The sequence below is a fragment of the Ictalurus punctatus genome, chromosome 12 (genome assembly GCF_001660625.3).
Source record: "Ictalurus punctatus breed USDA103 chromosome 12, Coco_2.0, whole genome shotgun sequence".
Taxonomy (NCBI): Eukaryota; Metazoa; Chordata; class Actinopteri; order Siluriformes; family Ictaluridae; genus Ictalurus; species Ictalurus punctatus.
The window spans coordinates 19,980,152-19,995,149 of NC_030427.2; the positions used below are offsets into that span (position 1 = coordinate 19,980,152).

General features: G+C 38.6%; 1 protein-coding gene across 2 annotated transcripts; it reads right to left on the reverse strand.

Moving 5' to 3' along the window:
* Window positions 1-602: 602 nt before the first annotated feature.
* Window positions 603-10,759, reverse strand: kdf1b (keratinocyte differentiation factor 1b). Of its 2 annotated transcripts, none has more exons than XM_017482459.3 (4): window positions 10,503-10,759; window positions 4,921-5,873; window positions 4,238-4,297; window positions 603-1,708 (listed from the first exon to the last, which is right to left on the reverse strand). In XM_017482459.3, the coding sequence occupies exons 2-4, from the start codon at window positions 5,852-5,854 to the stop codon at window positions 1,605-1,607; spliced, it is 1,098 nt and encodes a 365-aa protein (XP_017337948.1). In that variant the 5' UTR covers window positions 5,855-5,873; window positions 10,503-10,759; the 3' UTR covers window positions 603-1,604. The 2 variants fall into 2 exon arrangements, with proteins under 2 accessions (XP_017337948.1, XP_017337947.1); XM_017482458.3 differs by having other exon boundaries at window positions 4,229-4,297; window positions 10,503-10,757.
* Between the last annotated feature and the right edge of the window lie 4,239 nt (window positions 10,760-14,998).

The following is a 14,998-nucleotide window of genomic DNA, read 5'->3' on the forward strand; positions in this document are numbered from 1 at the left end:
ATTTCAGTGGTTAAGATTAAAGTTACAGTAAAGGGGGTAAGGTTGTGGGAAATGGCTCTTAAATTTACAGCAGGAAGACGTGCTTTTGGATAAACATTTTCGTCATTTGAAGCCAAAACCATTAAAAATGGAAATATATACACACGCGCGCGCGCGCGCGCACACACACACACACACACACACACACACACACACACTCTGCTATCAACCTTTCTCTGAACAGCCAGGCCACATAAATAGCTGTAGATAAGACCAAACTCATTTAACTGGTTTGACTTTGGGTCTCATTCACAGGCACAGGTTTCATTAACGCAATGCCACTGTCTGAATCTGCATCTGTTTAGTGCTCAAACTATCTGTATGTATTTTACGTATTTGGACCGAAACCAGAAGCAGGTGTGGTCTAGATTGGATTTTATAGGGAAACACTGGGGAAAAAAAACCTATGGTTGCTGGAAGTCATTGTGCAACTTTCTGGAAAGCTCTAGATCTTTAATCTCATGTGACTACGTAAGGAAGCTAACTATGTTTCAAAACTTCAATGTCTTTACTAAATCAAGAAACTCTATTTAATGCTACAGTTGACAATAAGAGGCATCTAATACTATTTTATCAGATTTATTTCAGCTTGTGGGTTGTTTCCATTCCAGATAGATCAGAAATGTGATGAGAACTGTAAAGAGTAAGAGTAAGATTGTGCAAGAGAATAATGACCAGCCATCAGCAGACAAATTCATGTACAAACACTCACATTTATCTGAAGATCAGCTTTACTCTTCGAGGATTCCTGTTGAATTTAATTTACATTTTATTTACACAAATCCTATATAAGACAGAAAAAGAATATTGCATGTCACTCGTAGCTTGAACTGTTACTGATTAAACTCAAAAACAGACTAATAATTCTCTGGAAACTCCCATAATGTAATCTCATCTAAGGCTAAGCGCAGGACTAAAGACTAAATTTTACATTTGAAGAAGAAGGAAAAAACAAAACACACACAACCATTTAATTCATGAGTACACAATGGGAGTTAACAAAACCAAATCCATCTAGACTCCAAAACTCCAAACAGCCAGCACTGACATATTACTGTTCCAGTTATTTTCCTTTAAAATCACCTCTCCGGCACATACGAGCACGTATCATGGATGCACTAAACAATATTTACATGCTTCACCTGTGCATCAAGAGCTCAAGGAGAACTAAGAGAAAGCACAGAATATAGCTGTCCTTCAGTCACTATTTAGGAAAGTGCAACAGTGGTTCTTCTGTAGAATAAAATTAAAACAAAATGCTAACCTAAATGCTGATTTAAAAAAAAAAAAAAATTTTTTACCTCATTTCACTATGGTTATTCTTTTTATTTCATGTTTAACCATCATTACTATCTACTGTCTACAACAAAGGCAACAATTCAAGCAATTTGTTTTTTTTTTGTTTGTTTTTTTACCATAAATAGAAAAGTTAATTGTGTCATGTCATACAGTGTGATGGCAGTTAACTGAGTTAAAATCTTTTAGGCTATAAAGAAAGTAAGCACATGTTCTTCATTATAGTCCCAGAGGCTGACACAGAGGACTTTTTGGAAAAAAATGCAGGCTTAGGCTCTCACTCCATGAGAGAGCAAAGGAGTGTCTGATGTGATGGGTGTGACATTGTCCGTGGAGCTTGCTGAGTGAGCTGCAGGAAAGCTGAACGAGTATGCTGCAGAGAGAGAGAGAGAGAGAGAGAGAGAGAGAGAAAATGGGGGAGGGAAAAGCATGAGCATTGTAGATTTAACAAAACAAGTGGCCAAGGTCAAAGTGTCTCAAGATCCAATCACTCGGGTGACATTTGGGTTGAAGGTGGTCCTGTCCCTGACTACATCCAAGGCCCTGTTCACACCTGGCATTAGCAGGCATCCTGAGCCAATCGTAAGTGGACAGCACTAAGATCAAGTCTGAACAGGGTCCAAAGTGTCTCAAAGACGCATGGTGATCCATTCACTCGAACCAACCTCGGTGGTCTGGGACGCAATATGAGCACAAACACATTTGTAGCGCGATCGCAAAAGCACCTCGTTGTGTCCCGGACAACACTGAAAGAGCACCTAATCCACTGCGTCACTGCCCTACTGGAAAATACATAATCACTGTGAGACTGTTTAAAATGGCTCTGATCGGAGAACTCTCCCATCGCTAGTCTAATGGATAAAGGGAATGCTAGAACATCAGACATGAAAGCAGCTGCTTCTCGTAGCCCATTTCTTCATTTCGTCTCCCATTTATTTACAAGTTTCTTTAGCAGACCACACGTTCAACATATTTGAAGTAGCCGGTACAGGTACATGAGACAGGATTCATGGGACGTTTCTTCCGGAAAACAAGTGCAGAGGAAGAGGCATCAACGGCCGTAAATTTTGGATGTCCACTTGAGACGGGTGTTAATGTCAGGTGTGAACATCATGATTAGATGAGCAAATACGGCACAAAATGTAAGATGACAGTAAAAACGTCCAGCGACCGATCTGAGTACCCGATGTTTTATTTAGAAAATGGCATCTGACAGGTTATCGTAAACAAATCGTGTGTGTTTTCTTGTTTCTTTTGGAATTTTTGGTTTTGAAGGGACATTGGGTTGCTTCTGTCAGATGTGGCAGCTGACACTATCGATGAAACGTGACCACAAATGGTCCGTGAAAACACATCAGAGACACGAGCGATCCAGGTATGAAGGGCTATCCGTCTCATCTGTCTAATTGTGATTAAATCTGATTACCTCAGACACATGTTAATGCCAAGTGTAAACAGGGCCATCTACACAAATGTTAAGTGTGCACAAATACATTACAACATTACACAGCTGGCAAAAATGTATTTCAGGCATATTCTAAAAAGTAATCATTTAAGTGTGTCGCTGTACTAACACGAGTGCATGGGTAATTTGTCAGAGAAGTCACAGAATGAGTCCACCCCCTCCCTCCAGTTCCTCTCACGGAGGTAAACAAATGCAAGGACCTGGAGAGAGCCGTTAGCATTAACACCTGGTTATTAAAGAGGTTTGCTCAGTTCTCGTCTACGGCGTAGTACAGGCCCTGGATGTCACCGTCTACGGCAGTTTATACTGCGTTCAATAATATTCACTGCAAAAAGAATTAAAGCAAGCACACAGAGACTGAAATGTCACTGTGCAATGGCATTGTGCCATAGAGTCTGTGCTGTGTAGGTGCGTGCGTGTGGTCCGCATACGCAGATTAAGAATCTTAGCGATATCTCAACATAAGCATCTCACTAAGACACTTGCTTGGATGCTTGGTGTTTTATTTTGGAAGCCAACAGTCCAAAATCCACAATAAATCATGGAAGGGGTTAAAGATAGTGGTATCAGGCTAATAAAGAGACCAAAGGTACAAGTGAGAAACCGTGCAGTGTGATGAATATAGACAGAACGGCAGAAGATAAGTCTGGTAGACATTTTAAACGCCTTGGAGGTAACCTTTAGTTTTCAAATGCCTGGATTCGGTTAAATCGACTCTTCTTCTGGGACCGACGTTGATATGAACCGAAAGCCAGACGGAGATTTGATGACTTGACACGCAAAAGTGTAGTGTAGTGTTTATCAATAAAATATTTGAACTACTTACGAGCCGATTCAAATAGCTTCACTACTCGCTGTGAAACACACACGCTTCACAACATGAGTCATGTTTTTAAGCGTCAAATAAAACACATTTGTCTCCTAGACTAATCATGCAGTTGAGAGGGTGTTCAGTCATTTTCAATCCATTAGGTGTCATACAAACGATCAGCATTTTGGCCAAAGTACCACGAGACGGTGTTTCCTGATGGCGCAGGAAAGATTGATAAATATGACCATAAAGGTGCGACCAAGCTTCAGGACTACAGATCATAAAACTATGGTTTAAAACTGTCAGCTTTTTCTATGAGAAGTCGTTTGAAGTGAGAATGCAGTGACTGTTCACAGTGTCCGGTCAGTGAAAAGCTTTTATTATGAAGCATGAGGGTGTGGCTTGAATTAACGCTTATTAGGAAATGAGTTGGAGTGGAATGGACATGGAGTCTAATGAGGAACTGCAGCTGTTAAAGAGTTAAGTAGAGAGTAATAAGCCCAGTTCCTGCAACACTGCTGTTATTAATCAGTAATAATCAAGAATACAGCTTCTATTTTGATTTGGCTGATTTCACAGGAACATCAGCTGTGAATGAGCAGCTTAAAATAACTTACACTGCTTACTGTTGTTCCGCAGATTCCGCGCTTCTATGTCATCGGCTCTCTCCTCTGAAATCTTTAGACCTAAAAAAAAAAGAACGAATAAAACCAATGTTCCATGCAATGTTACATGCATATTGATGTTCAATACATCAAATTACATGGGACAGTGTCTATGTCAGTGGTCACCAACCCTCTTCCTGGAGATCTACCTTCCTGCAGGTTTCATCTCCAACCATAATTAAGGCTTCTAATCATTAGATGGTCAGGTGGGCACCATTGTGGTTGGTGCTAAAGTCTTCAGGAAGCTAGATCTCCAGGTAAAGGGTTGGTGACCACTGATCTACATTAACCTGCCTGCACAAACTGTAGTCCTGGGCTCGGAAACGAACAAAACGCTGCTAATCTTTAAGGGCACAAAAAGCTGAACTAGTAGAAGCATGTGTTAGCAACTACAAATTTACGAGTTATAAAGCCACCTGGAAGTCTGACCCATACAGATTGTTATGCTCATGCTCCTTCACAACCTATTTATCCAAAGTATTCGTCCAGCTATGTACAAGAAAGCATAAAGTTCTCACAAAAGTTCTCAACGACGTTGGAAAAGGTCCATGAGAGAAGACAAAGATAGATGTTCGTGTTTAATTTTAGCATGATTCATTTCTTCAATACAGCAGAAAGTATTAAACCAGGTCAGTGCCACTTACTGCCATCATTCATGGAATTGAAGCTGCTCTTCTTGCTGCTTCTCTTACTGCTCCTCCAGGTGTCGTTGCCACTGTCCCTCTGCAGCTCCTGCGGTCTGACTGTCACTTTCTTCTTGCTCTTTCGCGTGCTGATGCGGATGATCTCGCGCACTAGCCGGCATTCTGCTTCCTGCTCCTTAATGTTACGCTCCTGGACAATATCCGAGATGATCTGGCTGATCTCCTGGGAGCGCTTCAGGAACATGGAGTCCGACGTGCATTTGGCTAGCTCGTTGATCTCAAACTCAGAGAAAACCTCAAGTAGCTTACGTGTGATTAGCGAGTCCACATCCTCATCTGTGCCTTCATAAATAAAATCCTCATCTTGTAAATCACTGAAATGCTTGCTGCCACTTAGATATGTTGGGCTGTCCAAATCAATTTTAGGAAGGCTAAAGGAGACTGGCTCATGCTCTTCCATTAGCGCTGATGGATCCACTTTGACACCACCGATACAAAGATCAGGATAAAAATCGGTCTTATCATCCGGCACTGATGTTACAGCTTTTAGAACTTCTGGCTCGTCGTCTCGGGTTTCCCCAGACAGCAGACATGGCATTCGCCTACACACCCGATACAGTCCACATGTCAACACGCTACATGCAAATGTCCTACAGCCCTTCACTGAGACACAGGGACCACACATGCAGGAACCAGATGTAGACTCTGTCTTGCCAGGTAGAAAGCGAACGGTCTCTGGCTCAGTAGTATTTCCATTAGCATCTTTTTGATGGACTTTGTGGAGCGCTCCAGGGTACTGGGTCTCAGGACTGATTGGGTCAACACAGCGCTCTTCATATGGTCTGCTCTTGATACTACTACTATGCATGGACAATGCTTCAGGTCTTCCTGCCCTCTCCCACCTCTGAGAAAAGCTTTTGCCATCACCTGACATGATTTCGTAGTGTCAGGGTCTGTTAAAGAGAGAAGCACACTGTAAGATATCTCACAGAAATCTCACAAATTTCTATTTGGCAGACCTTATGGCTACTTGAGCAGAAATACCGCATGTGACTGCTCTTCAGTAGCATGTAGCTCAACACACACACACACAGAGACAGAGAGAGAGAGAGAGAGAGAGAGAGAGAGAGAGAGAGTACTGATTACACTGTGCATGTGGCAACAATCTCTCGTATTCATCACATATCTGGGCTATGAGGTAGAACTGGGGCTTTTATCAAGGTGGAGGGAATTATGAACAGCTACAAATACCAATCGATTTTAGTGCAAAACTTTCATTTATGTGCTAGTAAGCTGAAAATGAAAAGGAATTTCACCTTTTAGAATGACAGTGACCCAAAGCAATCATCCAAATCAACAAAGGAACGGCTTAACCAAAAGAAGATAAATCATTTTGATGACCTAACCAGAGCCCAGACCTGAATCCAACTAAAAATCTGTGGAGTGACCTGAAGCAAGCTGTGCACAGAAGATGCCCTCACAATCTGATGGATCTAAATGTTTTTGCAAGAAAGAGTGGGAAAACATTGTTAAAGGGATAGTTCACCTAAAAAATTGTTATTCTGTCATCAGTTACTCCCCCTCATGTCGTTCCAAACCCATTACACCTTTATTCATCTTCGGAACACGAATGAAGACATTTTTAATGAAACCTGGGAGATTTCTGTCCCTCCGTTTACAGTCGTGCATTGTGGTTCTCTCGTGAACACAAGTCAGAGACCTATGCGGAAATCAAATGGTGCTTCAACAAAGTATTAGTTTAGGGCTGTGAATGCTTACTGTATACAACAAGGTTATTGCAAGTTTTGTATAAGATTTATCTTGGTCTATATTTTTTTTTTAAACAGGTGTGTAGACTTTTTATATCCACTGTAAATCAGGGATGTCCAATTTTACTTGCAAAGGGTCAGTATTTTTTTCATCCTAACCAACAATAAATCATCAGTTATTTTGAAAACAGTGACTGGGCCATTCTCAGGATTCAGTACTCTCCAAACCCTGCATTAATATTATTAATTACTAATAACGAAAATCACTACAGTACAATTAACCCAAATTAGGTAATAGATTTAAATGTATTTACTATGTGATGCAAAAGAAAATTCTAAAATAAAAAATAAAAGTTGGAAATATCAGCATTTAGCCATGACCCCACTGATCACCATTACATTTAGATACATAGATTATTTAAATAATATTTTTTTCTTTTATTAAATCACATTTCTTATTTCACTGAAATGAAATTTAATCTACTTCCTACTAATATGTAGTTGTTTTTCCTCTACAGGATTATATTATTTTAGTCATACATTATCAGGCACCCTTTTCTGTCGTGGCTCAGATGCATTCAACCCTGTAAAACTTACTCCGTTTCGAGGAAATTACATGACAATCAAAGTCTATTTGACTGCATGGATCAACCAGAGAAATGCTTCTTTTCCCTCCTCATTTTTACTTTCAGTTCAATCTTGTCGAGCTCAGAGTTTTAACTCTTGTATCATGATTTGTAGCAGTAACAAAGTGATCACAAAGTACACACATATCTGATGTGAATAAACACAGTGTTGTACAATCATGACTGCTAGCTTAGGAGGGTATTATTGATGTTTGGCAAAACTTCGACCCCATAACATTCGACCCTTAAAGATTTTTGGACCTGACAGGGTTGAATGATGATTGTCACGTCTTAAAGTGGATTAAAAAAAAAAAAAAAAAGATAACACTATTAGAAAAAATGTGTACTCGAGATAAGTAGAGGTGAAGGAGTCGACTGAAGAAATATGGTGCTGATGTTTAATAGCCTGTCATTTAGAGGTGTAACACAATGCCACTATCTGTACCTGTTTAGTGCTCCAAATATATGTATTCGGATTTATACCTAAAGTAGGCGTGGCCTAAAGCTGAAAGTTATTCTTTTTTTATACAAACCCTACCATCTACCACTCTGCCCCCAGAAACACTAATAAATAACCTAGATATACAGTTATAAGCAGTGTCACCATAGTGTGTGAATTCTGGCTCTGACAGTTCCTCAACCTCAGCAACTCCTGTTCATAATCACTCTCGACTAGATATGGACAGTGGACTTTTTTTTTTTTTTCTTAATCCTGCTCGCACGGTTACAATTTTTGTTTGTATCTGCATGCGAAATTTTCTAACAATTTTAGTTTTAGTTAGTATTTTCCAAAATATAAACATTCTAGCAGCCTAATTAAACCACCATAACCCTGACCAGGCAGTTACTAACGATCAATGTAAGAACGCTGTAAACGCTTCCTACAACACTGAGTTTCTCTGTGTTTGTCCCATTTTACTGGCGCCCACATGAAAGGTAAAACCACCCGCTTGTACGACAGACACATACACAAAAAAAAATGAACAGTCCATCCATCCATCCATCTTCTATACCGCTTTATCCTTTTCAGGGTCCCGGGGAAACCTGGAGCCTATCCCAGGGAACATCGGGCACAAGGCGGGGTACACTCTGTACAGGGCACAATCACTTACACATTCACACACCCATTCATACTCTACGGACACTTTGGACATGCCAATCAGCCTACCATGCATGTCTTTGGACTGGGGGAGGAAAACCCCGCAGGATGGGGAGAACATGCAAACTCCACACACACATGGCCACGGTGGGATTCTGGACCCTGGAGGTGTGAGGCGAATGTGCTAACCACTAAGCCACCGTGCGCCTGCAAAAAAACAACAACCAAAAAACGAATAGTGCACCTCCTATTCGTATCTGTATTTGTGTCTGTTTAGAGCACATCATCTGTTCAATCCAAATGATGTACTCATATTCGGTTACATTCCTACTGGATATTGTCTCTCTCCTTAGGTTGCATATAAAACTTAATCATTATTGAATTAGTGGCATACGAAGTAGAGAGAGGAGAAAAAACTTTTTTTTTTAAAATTAAAAACAAAGGGAGACGACCTTGAGGATCACTGTAACCCCTGGAGAAAGTCCAGTGAGTCGATCTAATTGGTTAATAAGATCGGAGTGTGCAAGTATAGAATAATATATTACTGGGTTAAACTGCAGATCAGATGAAGTGCAAGACAGATATGTTTCTGTGTGTGTGTGTGTGTGTGTGTGTGTGTGTGTGTGTGTGTGTCAGACAACATGAGAAGAAAAAAAAGCACTCCACCATGAAAGACTTGAAATATCGGATATAATAATATTATAAATAAACAACATTACCACATGACACCAGACTGCACATTTTCTGTAGAAAGATTCAGTAAACAAGAAATGCTTTAGAAGAGTACAGTTAAAGGATACCCAATTCTATCGAGTAACTTATTACAAGGGACATTTCAAGCTGACTGTGACTGGGTTGGAGGGAGATAAAAAAAAAAAAAAAAAAAAGCTTTTTTCAGACACTAATGCCAAATAATTTCAGGTCACCAGACTTGAGATGGGGAAATATATTTTCCTGACAGCTGAAATATATTCCTGTCAAATGAGATGAGATTAAATACAGATATGTGAAGTTTTTTTTTTTTCCTCACACTGATTCCCCTGCTGAAAAAAACAACAACCAAACAATATAAACCATTACAGAAATTCTAATGGTTTCTACTACAAATGTCATTAAAACCATTAACAAATGTAGTGTGTTTGGGGCCATATGCTATTCGGATTTAATGGTTTGTTTTGGTTTCCACTAGACATAAACATGTCACCAACAGAACCCAACACATTACCAGTAGAGACCCACATGGACCATTGTAGTGTCCATTAAAATCAACACAATTCCCATTACAACCATTTGAATTTCTGTGATGGTTTCTATTGTTTTTGGGGCTTTTTCCTGATTAAACTAGTAAAGTGTACTGCTTGATGGGGGGAATTTGAGGATATACACCGATCTAATCCAACCAGTTCTGTGGTACAAAATGCACTCACCCACACAAGGGGACATAAACAATGAGAATGAAATCACTGTAAGCATGAAAGAGATCTCATGACAGAGGAAGGCATGCTTTCACTCCTAGCCCTTCCTACAATAAACAGATGGTTAGACTCGGGGCTTTTACCTGTTTTTCCTTTTAAAACTGTAGAACAACACAAAGACAATACAGTGCACACCTGTAGATGGTGGTATATAGGCTACTGTAGTGTAAACCACGACTGATGTTTATATCAGTGTTGTCAGGTGTGTTTTGATAGACTAGGCCTAGGCGAGCAGTACAAAACGCGCACGCGCACTCACACATACTCACTCTCTCTCTCGCGCGCGCGCTAAAACTCTATCCACAGATATATATCTGCTCCATAAAAGCTGATTAGATGTACTCTATAACCAGTAAAGAATGTGTGAAGGAGTTAAAATAAGGGAGAAGTACATGAATAGTTTAATAACGACTCTGATCCACACCGTCCTTCACCCAGGAACCGGGAACTTTACTCTCAACACGCCAGGAAAACATTTACTCACGTTTAATATTATAAGACAGACAGTCCATGCTTTTCTTCCCCTTCACACAACAAGAACATATCATGTATTTACTGCAGTTAACAGCAGGGAACATCCAAGGAATAAAGTCAATAATTTTTTTTTACTTACGGCATAGGGAGAGAAATGACGCAGTCCGGAAGTGCAGTGTGCTTTTCCTAACCGTAACACACGTCTGACCCACAACTTAATACTTCATCCAGTAATGTGTCCTGCGTGTACAAAACGCTCACGCAGTTCGACCTGAGTGTAAAGACAAGCTAACAGTCTGTACCACAGCCGTCCTGTGAGTCCCTCATGTCTTCCTCTCACACTGCTGATTTCAGTTACCTGAGGCAACAGGTAGTCCACAGCTCCTGCTGACGTCATACATCAGTTTCACATATTTGTCATTTAAATTAATTCAATGTATTATTACAAAACCAAACCAAGTATAGTCCATGTAAAATTGGTTTTTGAATATTTTATAAGCCTACAAAATTCTAAAAACAAATATATGTGGTTGGTATTTTTTGTTTTTGGGTTTGTTTGTTTTTTAAGGAAAGAAATCCTTTTCCAGTAGGTGGCAGTTCTGGGTCTCAGTTGCTGCTCATGTTCAAAACATACGCTCTTCCTTTTATTATTATTATTATTATTATTATTATTATTATATTTTTTTTAACATTATTGATATTATTAATTAATACAGTTACATAAGCATTGCAAAGAAATTACTTACAATTACATGAAAAACAACAAGAACAACAACATGTAAATAGAACATACATCTTACAACAGATTGACATGTCAGGGACAAACTACAGTTGTAAACGTACATGAACACAGATTTTACAGCACAGGAAAGCATCTACATACATGGACTTTATTTAAAAACAATCTTTATTATATTTAAGGAATCTTTGGGGTTTTTTTATTCTTTATAAAATGAAGAGATTTATAAAGTAGGCTTAATTCCATTTTAAGGTGGGGGAAGGATGGAATATTATTTGCAAATTTTTATTTATGAGCGAAACATTTACCGTATAAAAGGAAAGAATTAACCACGTACTCCAGAGGTTTATTATTAGTATCGTTATAGTAAAAAAAATAATAATAATAAAAAATGATGTCTTTTAAACTAAAAGAATGTGTAAAGTTGGCAGAGTCAACTAGATATAGGGCACTCAAAAACAGATATGCAAATGTCTGCTCCACTTGTTTACAAAAAAGAACATGAGCTGTCAATGTCCAGACAAATGCTCTTTCTATGTAATGCACAAATAAAAAAGACGTCAAAAATGTTCTAAAGCCTACCCTAAAACTTCACAAATAAAAATATCTTCATAATTCTAATCCATTCCAATAATCAATTAAATAAAATTTTTAGAATAAGTTTTTTATAGCACCTTTCTATAAACTCAAGGTCGCTTTACAATTAGAAAGCAGACACTAATAACAACACAAAATCTCAAAAAACATGACAGCACAGTCATAAAGTGGTGTGTCAAGTGGCTTTATTGTCATTTCAACCATATACAGCTGGTACAGTACATGGTGAAACAAAACAATGTTCGTCCAAGACCATGGTGTTACATAAAACAAAACACTAACTACATGAGATGACACAGAACTAAATAAGACAGGACAGGAGTGATGTTTGATGATTTCGTAGTGAGAGAAAACCCTGGCTGCTGAATTCTGGATGCATTGCAATTTATTGATTGTTTTAGTGGGAAGGCCAGAAAAGAAAGTATTATAATAATCAAGCCGAGAACCGATGAAGGCACGGACAAGGGTTTCAGCATTTTTGCTGTTGAGAATGGGGCAAAGTCTAGTAATATTTCAAAGATGATAGAAAGCTGTTTTTTGTGAGTGAGGAGATGTGAGAGTTTAAAAAAAAAAAAAAAAGGAGCGTGGAGTCAAAGATAATACCAAGGTTGCGGACTGTAGAGGAGGGTCTGACCAGAACACCATTAATACCAATGAACTGATCAGGGAGACGAGATAGTAGTAGCATCTCCAGATGTTCTAACACATCGTGTTATACAGTATTGCGTTTGAGAAAATTACTGGTCATCCAGGAATTAATGTCCTTGATATACTCAGATAAGGAATTTGTGGGGAAAGGAGCAGAATGATGTGAATTCACCCCACAGGGTTTCAGTCAGGGGACTGGGATGGCCATGGCAGGACCTTGATTTTGTGGTCAGTAAACCATTTGTGTGTTGATTTTATGTATGTTTTGGGTCATTGTCCTGCTGGAAGATCCAACCACAGCCCATTTTAAGCTTTATGGCAGAGGCAGTCAGGTTTTCATTTAATATCTGTTGATATTTGAGAGAGTCCATGATGCCATGTATCCTAACAAAATGTCCAGGTCCTCTGGCAGAAAAACAGCCCCAAAACATTAAAGAGCCCCCACCATATGTACCCACAGGCATAAGGTCCTTTTCCATATGGCTACCTCTCTGTGTGCACCAAACCACCTCTGGTGTTTTATTACCAAAAAGCTCATATTTATACCCCTGTGAAACAGTAAGTCATGATTGAACAATTTCCTGTTCCTAGACACCCCGATGTACTAAAAAAATGCTAAATATCAATGGGAATATACTTCAAATATATATTTGTTGCACACCTATATTTAACAAAGATTTTTTTTAATGATAAACCTGTGCTGTGTTTGCAATCGTTTTATGTCCATGAGGGCAGAGTATTTTGTGATTTATTTTTTTTTAAACAAAAGATCAAAAAGGTTCAACAATAAAGACAATAAACAATATAACATTTTTCACAGCCTTCTTTGCTTATATTTACCAAGGGTGCCAATATTAGTGGAGGGCACTGTACTGGATACATGGAGCATTGATGGAATTTATATGCATTAAACACTGCCAGATTTAACTAATAGAGAAGCAGCAGAAGGCAAACCAGGCTTTTGGGCACTCCACCAACAAGCCATGGCTCACTCCGGTTCCTGGGAGAAGTGTGAGATGGGTGTGATGGCATAAAAAAACATCCCAGATTACTAATAACGTTAAGGAGCCAGGAAAGAGCCGTCTCCTTAACTCCAACAAAATCTTCTAGTCTACCTGCACTAAGAGTGAGCAGGACAAGAATGGAGACACAACCCTGACACAACCCTGGGGAATTCCAGGAAAAGGAAAGTGTCTTCTAAACTGTTCAAATATGAAGAGTTGGTTTTACAATCTGAGTTTTAATATAAGTTTTAAATCTAAGCAATTAATGTTTATATATTATTGTTGCAACAGGCTAGTACACTAGAGCAGACAGAGAAGAGATTATATTAATGATTCAAGAGTATACCAAGATGGTTCATGTGCATCTTCATAAAGCCCATGTAACTCAGAGTGTATATTAGAAGCCCCCAAATAAAATTAATTAATTGGGACTGCCTTTGCATTTCTATGTTTCCCAAAGAAACATCACCACACAGTGAAAACACTCATTCACTCTTAGGGCAATAATTAAGAAGTTTACAGCAAGCAGAACTGCCTGGAAGAGGTTCTTTAAGGATCAAGGTTGAAGATTTGCAGAAGATAGGAGCATTTTGGGGTCACCAATTTAGACACCACCTCCATCTGCCTCCAAACTGTTTGGCAGAATTTTCGCATAAAGGCACTGCAATTAATACCAATATCACAGGTCAGAACAGTCACTTCAATTGTTTAATAAAATCTTATTCTATGTTTAATGAACAAAATCGCATTATACCTAGGGTCATCTCTGTTAGAAAATATATTTCAATGTATATAGAAATGTAAATACATGTAAAACCAGCAAGCTATACATTTGGATTGACAAATATGCAAAATAAGTAATATTATCCTTAAATATTATTATTGTGCTAGAGAAAGGAAGCGAAAGAAAAAGAATTTGTTTGTGGTAGCACTATAATACCACGACATTGTTTTAAGTGTGAATTAATTTACACTGACCTGATGAACAACTGACCTGAAGCTAAGATTTTCTGTACAAATAAACATTTCAATTAGCCTAACACAATCATTAATAGCTGTCAAGTGGGGTAACTGGTTTCAGTCAGTTGGTATAACTAGGATTATTACTCAAATTGCATTTAAATATATTATTTCCATTCGATTTATTTTTTCAAGCCATGATGATCTGAAGCAAGAAATTACTTTGAACCTAACCCAAGAATTTTGAATCTTTCACACAAATGTTTAAGATGTGCAAAGGGCATGTGGATGTTAATCACTTTTCAATATTTGCATATGGCAAACTTAAACATATTCATGTTCCCCGTATGAAATTTAACTCACGCAAGTGTCTGGACACAGTCCGTGTGTCTAGATCTACTCTATGTAATCCATAGTGTGTGTATGGGGGGGGGAGAGAGAGAGAGAGAGAGAGAGAGAGAGAGATGGCTACCAGCTGTCTGCTCATCTGACTGTTATAGGTTTTTCCTGAACATTTTTAATCATTTGCAGTTCACTGTTAAAGTCATATTGTCTATAATGGCAATTAAATGATTATTGGTGTCAGTTTGTTTCTTACTGCAGTATAAGGATGTCATTCAGATTTTTAAAATAATAATAATAATAAAAAAAAGTCCTCTAGGTTGTTTATGTTTTACTTTAACATTG